The sequence below is a fragment of the Schistocerca gregaria genome, chromosome X, assembly GCF_023897955.1.
Source record: "Schistocerca gregaria isolate iqSchGreg1 chromosome X, iqSchGreg1.2, whole genome shotgun sequence".
Lineage (NCBI taxonomy): Eukaryota > Metazoa > Arthropoda > Insecta > Orthoptera > Acrididae > Schistocerca > Schistocerca gregaria.
Window position 1 is genome coordinate 672,918,017 of NC_064931.1, and position 12,729 is coordinate 672,930,745.

At 40.0% G+C, this 12,729-nt stretch overlaps 1 protein-coding gene across 4 annotated transcripts in view; it reads left to right on the forward strand.

Annotated features, from left to right (window-relative positions):
* The first annotated feature begins 2,337 nt into the window (after positions 1-2,337).
* Positions 2,338-12,729, forward strand: part of LOC126298890 (protein phosphatase 1H) — a 157,953-nt gene continuing 147,561 nt past the window's right edge. For 2 of the 4 annotated variants that reach the window (XM_049990424.1, XM_049990425.1), the window contains exon 1: positions 2,394-2,708. In XM_049990424.1, coding sequence (XP_049846381.1) covers positions 2,458-2,708 — 251 coding nt within the window. In that variant the 5' untranslated portion in view covers positions 2,394-2,457. Of the gene's footprint in view, positions 2,709-12,729 lie in introns of all 4 variants that reach the window. The other 2 variants (XM_049990426.1, XM_049990427.1) reach the window with 2 other exon arrangements.

The window sequence follows — 12,729 nt, forward strand, 5'->3', positions numbered from 1 at the left end:
ACATAGGATCAGAGGAGTCTGAAACATATATAAGTTGTGTGGGCTGCCATGAAAGACTCTGATTAAATTTAAATTTTATTATTAAATCTACTTCAGAAGCTAAACAACACAGTCTATTATAAATCATCTAAAAATTAGTGTGTTGGCAGTAAATGTTTTATATAACATTACTCAATATGGAGGAAAAAGTTATTGAGGAGCTGAATGATAAGTTTAAAAATGCTTTGCCAGACAAATATTTGAATGGTTGGGATTTTCAGTCTTTTGAAGATGGAAATGTTAAACTAAGATACAAAGGAAAGAAAAAGGTATGTGAAAATAATGATTATGAATTTCTTGATTTAGAATTTTTATTTTGTATTCAAATGCATGTCCTACTGTGATAGGATCTGAAAACTTTGTAGTTTAGTCTAAATTAATGTACACACGTTTTTGTGACTCAAGTTATTAAAAAAATTCTTGGGCACCCAGAACAAGAAATTACTTTTAAAATTTAATTGTAGTGCTCCCAAATTATAAATTTACTTGACAGGGAGTAGTATATGATCATGTTGAGAGAACTGGGTGTAAATTTTTACGAAATTTATGCACAAATTTATGCACTAGTGCACCCAACATTCCCATATACTACCGACATGCTCGATTCCTTTGAGACATGTATATTTCTTATGTGGAATTATTGTCAGTACAAGAAAGAGAATATCAGATTTTAACATCTGATCATTAACATTGCCAGTAGAGGCTATATATTAGCTTAGAAATCAAGGACGTGGGAAAGAATTCAGTTGCGTGCTTTCCAAAGAAATCATTACAGTTTTGCCTCAAGCAGTTTAAGGAAATTACTAGAATATATGTCTGGATGTCTAGATGAGGAGTGGAACTCTGATCAGTTTCTGTACAGGTCTGTCTTTTGAGAGGTTTACAGTGTTTTTACTATTAGAAAATCGCTATTATACGTATTGTTAGCGGTTAGTCTGTTCTTTGGTTCCTAAGTTCCTAAGCTGCAATGCTGGAACTTGCTGCATCGTCAATAACGTCTCTGTGTAAAATCCAGGTTTTTTTTATCGTGAGTTTGATGTCAATGCTATTCTCAAAGGAGCAGTGGTGAGTACATTCGCTGCTTTTCAATAGTTCCAACTTTTGCTATCGCTGCATACGAAAGCGCAGCTTAGATACTTCGTTGTAAGATCACTGAAATCCCGAGTATTGGTTTCTCTTCGTGTGACATACTCAGACCAGAAGTGGCGGTTACTTTATTAATTGTTGAGTCTAATACACGACTGACGAGGACGAGGAATCATGTTTCGAAAGTGGAGACGTGCATTAACGCGGGCGTTAGGGCCACATGGCGATGATTCTCGATTTGCTGCACTTCGTCGTGCCAGAAGAGCACAAGAAGAAGCTGAACTTCGAAAACCTTTAAAATACAGATATCGACGACCACGGTTCTTAGACATACGAACGCATGAGGATTTACTATTCTGTCAGGACCATGATGTTCGCCCAGTGATTGGACCGCGACTTGGTGTTTTAATATGGAATGTGGGATATTCTGAGTAAGTAAAAGAATGTAAAATATTGATAATCTTTTTCATGTGTTCGTTTGTTGGACATCTTAGTTTGCATTTCGATGTTTTTAGTTACGTTGAATTATGCTATGTTTTATTCAAGATGCAGTTTTTAGGAAATTTTCACTCTTAAGTAACTTACAGAAAACGCGTATTGTATGATCCCGCGCTAATTGTGGCGTGCCTTATTCATGTTTCAACCATAACTAAAATTTATTTCCCTTGTACCTAAAACTTTGTTATCTCTCTTTGTTTTTTATTTGAATGTAAAATTCAACACACATCGAAATAATTCATTTTTTTATGGCCAAACTATAACGTTAGTATCACCGTCGTGTTAGTAATGGTTACGGGTAACTTTTTCTGACGTTGCATGACTGTCTTTGGACTTCAAATAAAGAAATAAGTTACATCATTTAAAATGTTTTGATTGTGCATTATTCAGGCATACGATTTTTTCTCCTCATAGCAAGTTTAACTTAACTAAATAATAGAATCATATTCTATAGATTTTAATTCTATGGACGTATTTTTGTTCAGTTGATGTGGTTATGAATAATAGGAACTGAAAACTTTTTTTTTAATTTTTTTTTAACAGGACGTATAGGACAAAGGAGTTTGTGCTCTTGCATGTGTAGCATGTAAACATGTCCATATCACAGGTACTTTCTTTTTCATGCTGCATTTTCAAGTTTAGGACTTTTGAATTTTTTGTATTTGTTTTTTATTTATTTTCGTCGAATGAACTTAACAATGCCGGCGTCCTATTGTTCTGAAGGTCTTTGGTGCGTTGCTCAGTTGTCTTATGTTTATGTCTGTAGAGTCTTTGGGTGAGTGTTGTGTGGTTTGAGTGTTGTGTTTGACGTTAGTGAGCTAACAGTAGTGAAAAATGTTTAATAAACTGAAAGTTGCCGTTTTTAACGCTGTAAGTGGCACTGGTGATATAGATCAGGGCGCACAGCTAGGAATTGCAGACAAAGGACCAGATTTAGAGAAACCGCTTAAATTCAAATATAAGCGCCCCTTTTTTCTAAGTTTTACTTCTGACGAAGAGGTCCAGGTTTCTGCAGATCATCATTCGAGACCCATCATAGTTCCGCGGGACACCTCGCGTTTGCCTTGGCACAGTGGATATGCGGAGTAAGTATAACAAATAAGACTTCGCCATATACGTACACAAGTAGTTGGTGTACTTGCCATTCTCTCGCCGCTTGTAAGTGAAAATCTTGTTGAATGCACATGTATTGCGTTATTCCATACCTTTCTTGTACAGTTCACATTCAGTAGTTTTACTTTGCAAAGAGATCCTACATAAAACTTTGCGAAATTAGCCACGTTCTCGCCCTCTTGTATGCTCTCGTCATTGTAGCAATCAAAATGTTTATATTTGCAGTCGTGTAGTTGATACTGATGAAATGCGACGTATTTTAGAACTGGAGCCTGTAACGTATATGATCTGGGTGACAGCTAACACTGTAGAACAGTTCTTTGTGAATCTGGAATTGACTTTTCTATGTGACTGAGGATCTCCCACGCCAGTCCAGATTTATGATTTCCTTGTTTCTGAATTTCTTTTATGGGGTGTCTGTTTACATAATGCGCATGTTTGCTGTAGGCGTATGTAGCTTTCTCTTAATATGACACTTTATTTTGCCACAGTTCCTTCCTTTGTCTTCAGTTCACTTACTTTACTGGCTCATTTTTGTGATTTTTTTTTTAATGCTGTAACAATGAATTGCTTTAACAAAAATGCGTGATAATAGGGAGGTCAATGTGAATGTAGATGCTGCTGTGAAAATTGATGATCAATCTTGTAGTGCACATTATAGTATTGTAATATGTGAATGCTGCTAAAAAGAAAAAAAAATGGTTGCTGGTATGTTTCCAAAAATCTGTATTCTATACTCCCATGTTTTTGCCGTTGTGTTGTTAATTTTGTTTAGTATAGTAACCGTCAGCAAGTTCTACCTCCAAGTTTTAAATATGTGTCATATACCTAAGATAAGCTGGTCGTGTCACCCATTAATAATACAACAACGATAGTTCCACCCAAATTTGAGAGCCGATTCTGATTGTGATGATGCGACTATGGTAGTGAATTTATGTGTATGGAGTGATGTCATTCCTTTATAAATTGAGGTTTTGACTTGAGTTACATGGCTTGCTTGATTAGTGATATTTATGCTGCATTGTCTATGAAAGACAGGATTGTAAGTCCCAGGCTGCCACACATTTTAAACTTGATACATTTAATCACCTTATTTTGTTATTTATGCTTTTAAGGGATTAGTTGTTTTTTTGGTTTGATTGGTGTAATTACTCTTATTTTGGGTCGACAGAAGCATCCGATCTCATGCGTCGGCTTTGACCCATGACATAGAGGTGTGTTCATTTTCCGTGAAGTGTTGTTTACAATATATTAACTGATTTGTCGGTTAAGTTGTGTATATTGATTCATTTGTTTTGCTTATTCAATAATTGAGATTAGCTTCACCCATTCCGTAGTTGTTAACCATTTTTCTTGTAGACTTTATGTTCTGTTATTAATTTTTGTGATTCTGGTTGTCTGTGAAATACCCATTCTACTCACAGTTTTGAAGAAACAACAATAACTCAGTTGAAGACTTTCTGTCCAGCAGATTCTAGGTGGTGATTTATGGGCTAGTGTCTGATAACTCTCCGATCTCCCTGAATTTTAGGTAGTGGTGATGGACCATTATGTAGTGTAACTCCAGCACAAGTTTATATTGGAAGATAACAGTGGAGCAAACATCTGTGAATGCGAAATAGAACTTGTGATAACAGACTGATCTGAGACCAACTAAACCCACAGATATCTGGTGTTAGCTTCATTGTATGTCATAATGGTATTGGGGTGTGTGATGTGTATAAATAGATCACTGATAGTAATATTTTGCATCCATATTTCTTTTTGGGATGTAGATTGTGGTGACAGACTGATCTGTTCCATTGTCCCTGGTGCAGGTAAGGTTCATAAGTGACATCGTGGTTGTGATTTGGCGAAGGCGACGAATGTGTATGCAAAATGTTAGTTGAGGTGATATGCTGGTCTGTTGCATTATGCTTTGTGAGTTGCCAAAGCATTATCAAAGGCTTCAATTTATCCCTTATCTCTGCAGTAGCCTGATGTCATGTTTAATAAACTTCTGGCAAAACTATGGAAATTGAAGGTGGCAGAACAACTGAATTTTAGAATCACTGTTTATATTTTACTTATTTTTTTAATCATGGGACTAGAGAGGTGGATTTTTGAAGATAAGAGATCAATTTTTACTATCAGAAGTAATAACACATTCACTCTTAATCATACATGCATTGGCGTTGCCAGCATCTGCTCGTGGGTGGTCCATTGTAAACTTCAGCCAAATTCCTTGTGGTAAAAATAAAACTGCAAGGCCGTTAGAGATACATTGCATTACATAATAAACAAATCTCCAATGGGTATTTTTGGCATATGTTGGGCTCCAACTATGAAAAATGAAGGGTGGTAGGGAGAGCACAACATAATTCTTACTAGCAGACTCAATCTTGTGTATATCTCAGTAAAATTTATGTAGCAAGATGGAACAGCAGCTAAGAGTGGAATTGTGTTCAGTAATGATAGACTTCATATTCACCTCCGGCTACCGTTATTTAGCTTTTCTGCGGCTACTTAAACAAGGCCACACAAATTTTTCAAGTTTACATATACTTGAACATTCAGAAGTAATGCTGTATGCTGGTTAACCAGGATTTCCGTGGGTATTTTAAGGCAAGTGCTGGTATGCTTCCTGTTGAAGGGACACATTCAGCTTCCTTTCCCAATCAGAGATCCATCAACATGATGTTAAACACTAACCTTCCTTTCCTCCTGAGGTTGATGTATGCGTTGTGTTTGATGTTGCCATTCATTGGGGCCAACAGAAGCGACCGATTCCACCCGTCTGCTTTGACCATGGCGTAAGGGTGTTGTTGTGTGTGATGTCATTACGATGTGGAGTGTATGAGTTGGTTGTGTTTGTAGATGTCATCTTGTTGTGTATTTATTGTGTATTGAACGTGTTTTAATTTACATAGGGATGTTTGTCTCATGAATTTTTGCAGTGTTGTGGTTTTGGTTTTGTTTTTCGTAGTTGTAGATGTTAGTTTTTTCATATCAATAGTTATGGTTGACCTATATAGGTCAAGGGAAGTATCTGATTCTTGCAGATTTTGTAATTATTTTCTTTTCTTTTGCATATTTTTGTGTTTTTTTTGCCGCATGTATGTAGTGACATCATATGCGCCTTTTTGGAGACGCTTAGAATAGCCATTTCCACCATATTGACGACGTCATGGGTGAAAGCAGGCAGGTGGAATCGGACACTTTGGTAATCCCGTTCTGTGTATTTATTTGTGGTCCCTTGTCAGTCAATTGTGGTAGAATTCCAGGCATTATGGAAGCGTTCGATTCCACCTGTTTGCTTTGACCGATGATGTCATTGTGTCGACTGAAGCGTACAACCTCACACGTCGGCTTTGACCCATGACATAAGGGTGTTGTGGTGTGTGACGTCGTGATGGTGCGGAGTTTGGTTTGTGAGTGTGATGTGTTTGTAGATGTCGTCGTGTTGTGGTTTGTTGTGCCCTCTGGTGGTATGTTCAGGGTTGTCATTTGTTTGGTATATTGGGCTCAGTTTGATGTTGCTCTGTGGCGAGTGCTGCTTGCGTATTTTTGAAGCGGAATTTGTATCAGTGAGTTAACGGTTTTGTGTGAAGGTTAATGTAGTGATGATTGCTGTACATCTGGTGGTTGTGTTATTAAGTTTAATCGGTTGTGGTTTTTTTGTTCAGGAATGGATATGAAAGACAAAATCAATAGTTCTCGGTTGAGGGCTATGTTGGGGGACACAGCTTTAGAGCTGATTAAGTTCCTACAGCTTTTTGGCTCAATTGCCGAGGTGGTGAAGTGCGGTGTGTGCTGAGAACCAATGAAATTGGTTAAAGTTCCGTCCTCTCGGACCACGGGCGGTTATATGTGGTGCTGTCGCAAAGATGACATATGGCGTTCCATACGGCGTGGTACCTGGTTCGAGAAGTCTAGGTTGGGCATGCGCGAGATTGTGCTTGTTACATATTATTTTTGTTATAGATCCCCACAGAGTCTTCGCACGCATGAGACTGGTGTGAGTGGGAGGAGCGTTTTAGATTGGTATTCCTTTTGTTGTGAAGTGTGTTCGGAATTTATTAAGTACAGGGGTAAGTGGGGGGGGGGGGGCGGCATGGGGTGGTTGTGGAGGTGGACGAGTCACAGTTTGAAAAGAGGTAGTACGGTAGGGGGAAGTCTGTGGCTGGTCTTTGGGTGTGGGGGGCTGTTGTTCCGGGGGTTGGGGGTTCCGAATGTGTTTTTAGGGTTGTGGAAGGGAGGTCCAAGGCTGAATTAGTGGGGTTAATTGAAGAATGTATAGAGCCGGGGTCCACTATAGTTTCTGATGCTTTTTCTTCTTATATGGAGTTGGGTGAGAGGGGATTTAATCATTTAGTAGTGAACCATAGTTTAGAGTTTAAGAATTATGGGACAGGGGCTTGTACTAATACAATAGAGGGGATGTGGGGGACGGTTAAGTCAGTTCTTGGGAGGGGGAAGAGACGCTCTTCCAACCTTCAGTCTCATTTAGATGAACGCTGTTGGCGGAAGAGCGTCCCAGAGGGCTATTGTATTGTTCGGGTTTTCTTAAGGGCTGTGGGTAAAATGTATAGGCCGAAAGTTGTTAGTTAGGGTGGTCTGGGTAGGTGGGTGGGGGGCTGTGGCTCGGGGTGGGTGGTTTATGTTATTGTATAGTTTTTGTTAAGGTGGGGGGAGTGGAAGTGTGTTTGTTTTTTGTTTTAGTTGTGGAGGATCTATTTTGTTGAGTTGTAGTGTATGATTGAGATTTTTTTATGTTGCATTTGGTTTTTGTTTGTGTTTCTTATTTTGGGGTCAGGAAGAGGGGTTGGGCCGGGGGGTGAGGTGTGGGTGGTTGGGTTTTTCTTTTGGTTTAGTATTTTTTCATTGGTGTGCGTGTTTGCACGAGTGTGTGTGTGTGTGTGTGTGTGTGTGTGTGTGTGTGTGTGTGTGTGTGTGTGTGTGAGAGAGAGAGAGAGAGAGAGAGAGAGAGAGAGAGAGATTGTGGTGCCCAATCTAGTTTGTGGGTTCTCATTTTTTTGTTTATGGTGTATGTGTTGTGTATTGGGGTATAGGGAAGTGTTTCATTGAAATTTGTGGCTGTGAAGGTTGGTATTGGTATTGGAAGATGTTTTTGAGTTACATAGGTCAAGGGTGGTGGTCGATCCTAATTTATGGGATTGGGAGCTGCTGTAGATCTGTGTAGGTCAAGGGAAGTCTTTGTTTGTAATGTTTGGCGGTGCATTTTGATTTTTATATTGGGAGATGGGATCGGGAGCTGCTGTTGAGCTATATAGGTCAAGGGAAGTGTTCGATCCCAATTTATGGGATCAGGAGATGCTGTAGATCTGTGTAGGTCAAGAGAAGTCTTTGTTCGTAATGTTTGGCGGTGCATTTTGATTTTTATATTGGGAGATGGGATTGGGAGCTGCTGTTGAGCTATATAGGTCCAGGGAAGTGTTCGATCCCAATTTATGGGATCGAGAGCTGCTGTTGAGCTATATAGGTCAAGGGAAGTGTTCGATCCCAATTTATGGGATCAGGAGCTGCTGTAGATCTGTGTAGGTCAAGGGAAGTCTTTGTTCGTAATGTTTGGCGGTGCATTTTCATTTTTGTATTGGTAGATGGGATCGGGAGCTGCTGTAGATCTATGTAGGTCAAGGGAAGTGTCCGTTTCCAGATAATATTGTTTTGTGGTATTTGGTGAGTTTTGTGATGTCAATTTTTTTCGTTGTTTTGCGTGGTTTTGTATGGGGGTGGGTGGTTAATTTGTTTAGATTTAGTTTCCTCCCACCCAAAAACTTTCAATTTCCCACGCTTGTCCCGTTAGAGCCATTAGGCTTTTTGTGAAATGTGTGTGTGTGTGTGTGTGTGTGTGTGTGTGTGTGTTTTTTTCGATGTATTTTCGGCTTTATGCAACGATTTTATATCCGCCATATTGGAATTGTTGTTGATGGTCGTTTCTGTCATATTTGTGACGTCATGGGTCAAAGCGGACGGGTGGGATCGGACGCTTCCGTATTTCCATGTCATCAAGGTGGCAGCCACCCCTATTTCCAACATAAGGCATCCATAACATCACTACATACGCATGTGAAAAAAACTAAAAATGACATGACAATATTTGACACCAGCAATAAAATGAAACCAACAGGCCAACCACAGGAAGTAAGTAGGTTGAGGATAAGGTCAAGCTAAATATAGGACATCTTCAACTTTCGTAGTCCTGTCTTCCTCAGTTGTGTGTGATAGTATGGTATATTGTTAGTCTTTACTTGTTGGTCATCTAACTGCAACTGAAACACAATTTTTGTGCCAAATGTGTTTCGCCTTTATTCTCTGCAAGGCATCTTCAGTGGCCTGGAATATGTATGTATTTTTACTATTTGGTTTACATATTGGAGCAGTATATACATAGGTTATAAACAGTTCTGGTGGCTGGTTTTCCTATGGGGTAGTAATATTTTAAATTCTACTTACAGGTTCCGTGGGTGATTTTGTACGTTTTGTGTTTTACCTCTGTTTGTGGCGCTGTTCTTCTTCTTATAATTGCCATTTTGGGTTTTGTTTTCCACACTTCACATCACTAGGAACTGAACACTTGTTTTGATACTGTGTTTTGGTTTGTGTTGCCAGCTGTCGGATGTTACTGTCAAAGATCGAATGTTAGTGCCCCATAGATGCCAGATCCCTCTGTGCAGTAGGATTGTGAGTCAATGTTTGTGGACGTTGTTCCATCCCCACTGGTGACAGGCAATGATCATGGTGCATGACAGGTCCACCTGGCGTCCAGTGACGTGATCATTTAGTGGTATTGTAATGGGTACTACTGTCACCTACTTTCACTACAACACCTTATTTCTTCTTCTTCTACAGTGTGCATTGCTCTCGAAGAAATGCACCTCACTGATGACCATTCTCCAATGCTCTGTGGATATTGTGCATTCTGTCAGAATCTTGCTGGTCTTGGGAGGGATATAGATGTCATCAGTGAATGGATTCCACTTCACACCTTGTTGGAGGCAATAGTGGCGTGAGTGCAAACAACCTCAGTGGTTACCATTTTCAGTGTTTACCAATCTCCAGGTAGGCCACTTCCTTATGTTGAATTGACCACATTAATCCAACAACTCCTGCTTCCTACTGGCGGACTTCAACCTGTACCACCCCTTATGGGGAGCACCATTTTGGCTAGTAGTGACCTTCTAAATTGATCAGCTTGTTACAGATCATGATCTGCACCTATTCAGTGATGGTTCTCCTGATCACTTCAGGGCTGCTCGTGCCACCTTTTCAGGTATAGGTCTAATGATCTCTTCCCCCAATTGTGTGGCCTTACTACATTGCTCACTACAAGATAACCTTTGTGACAGTGACCTTGCTGCCACCAGACAAATAGGCTACTGTGTTGGGCACTTTCCATGACAGACCCAAAAAATTGCGATAGCTATTCAGGATCACTGATGCGCCCTGCAGCGATTGAAATGACATCCTTCCCAAACCAACCTTATCACTTGTAATCAACTTCATGCTTAGTCTTCCTATGTAATCAGATGCATTAAGAAGAAATGCTTGGAGTGCTCTCTCTTCTCCCTGGGAAAGTATACCTATTCATTTCTGTTATGGGCCACCAATGTTGAACAGTTGTTCTGGGTCTTGTCCTACAGGGTGGTCTTTGTATCGACTCATCAGTTCTTGCAGAACACCTTGCGAACCACTTCGGGACATTAGCAGCATCCTCTTCCTGTCCAGCTACTTTTCTACTGCAGATGCAAAAAGTTGAAAACATCCCCATACATTTCGCTGCCCATCAAGCTGAATCATATAATGAACCCTTCATTAACAGGGAATTACTTCAGACATTTGCCCTGTCCCAGGACACAGCCATATGCCATGATTAAATTCATGATCAGATCATCCAACACATGAATGTCCCCCAAAGACACAACTCCTGAGGGTCTTAAACCACATTTGGCCCTCAGGTGTCTTCCCCTCGCAATGGCGAGATAGCATAGTTGTCCCAGTCCTTAAGCCAGGCAAGAATCCGATATATCTCGGCAGTTGTCGGCCTATTAGCGTGATCAACATACTATGTGTGTTGTTGTTGTGGTCTTCAGTACAGAGACTGGTTTGATGCAGGTCTTCATGGTACCCTATCCTGCGCAAGCTGCTTCATGTCGAAGTACCTGCTGCAACCTACATCCTTCTGAATCTGCTTAATGTATTGATCTCTTGGTCTCTCTCTATGATTCTTACCCTCCCCACTGCCCTCCAATACTAAGTTTGTGATCCCTTGATGCCTCAGAACATGTCCTACCAACTGATCTCTTCTTCTACTCAAGTTGTGCCACAAATTTCTCTTCTCCCCAATTCTATTCCGTATCTCCTCATTAGTTACATCATCTATCCATCTAATCTTTAGCATTCTTCTGTGGCGCCTCATTTTGAAAGCCTCTGTTCTCTTCTTGTCTAAACTCTTTATCATCCATGTTTCACTTCCATACGTGCCTACACTCCATATAAATACTTTCAGAAAAGACTTCCTGACTATACTTGATGTTAACAAATCTCTCTTCTTCAGAAACGCTATCCTTGCCATTCTCAGTTAGCAAATGTCAAAGTTTTAATTTTTTCTCTGTGGATTTTAATTTCTACTCCAAATTTTTCTTTTGTTTCCTTTACTGCTTGCTCAATAGACAGATTGAATAACATTGGGGATAGGCTGCAACCATGTCTCACTCCCTTCCCAACAATTGCTTCCCTTCCATGCTCCTTGACTCTTATAACTACCATCTGGTTTCTGTACAAATTGTAAATAGCCTTTCGTTCCCTGCATTTGACCCCTGCCACCTTCAAAATTTGAAAGAGAATAGTCTAGTCAATAGTGTCAAAAGCTTTCTCTAAGTCCACAAATGCTATAAATATAGATTTGCCTTTCCATAACCTATCTTCTAAGGTAAGTTGTAGGGTCAGTATTGCCTCACATGTTCCTACATTTCTCCAGAATTCAAACGTGTCTTCCCCGAGGTTGGCTTCTACCAGTTTTTCCATTCGTCTGTAAAGAATTCGCGTTAGTATTTTGCAGCTGTGACTTATTAAACTGATAGTTCGGTATTTTTCATATCTGTCAACACCTGCTTTCTTTGGGATTGGAATTGTTGTATTCTTCTTGAAGTCTGAGGGTATTTCGCCTGTCTCATACATTTTGCTCACCAGGTGGTAGAGTTTTGTCAGGACTGGCTCTCCCAAGGCTATCAGTAGTTCTAATGTAATGTTGTCTACTCCAGGGGCCTTGTTTTGACTTAGGTCTTTCAGTGCTCTGCCAAAATCTTCACACAGTGTTGTATCTCCCGTATCATCTTCATCTACCTCCTCCTCCATTTCCATAATATTGTCCTCAAGAACATCGCCCCTGAATAGACCCTCTATATACTCCTTCCACCCTTCTGCTTACCCTTCTTTGCTTAGAACTGGGTTTCCATCTGAGCTCTTGATATTCATGCAAGTGGTTCTCTTTTCTCCAAAGGTCTCTTTAATTTACCTGTAGGCAGTATCTATCTGACCACTACTGAGAAAAGCCTATATATCCTTACATTTGTCCTGTAGCCATCCCTTCTTAGCCATTTTGCTCTTCCTGTCGATCTCATTTTTGAGATGTTCGTATTCCTTTTTGCCTTCTTCATTTACTGCATTTTTATATTTTCCCCTTTCATCAGTTACATTCAGGATCTTCTGTTACCCAAGGATTTCTACTAGCCTTCGTCTTTTTACCTACTTGATCCTCTGCTGTGTTCACTACTTCATCCCTCAAAGCTACCCATTCTTCTTGTGCTGTATTTCTTTACCACATTCCTCTGAATTGTTCCCTTATGGTCTCCCTGAAGCTCGGTACAACCTCTGGTTTAGCCAGTTTATCCAGGTCCCATCTCCTTAAATTCCCACCTTTTTGCAGTTTCTTCAGTTTTACTCCACAGTTCATAACCGATAGATTGTGGTCAGAGTCCACATCTGCTCCTG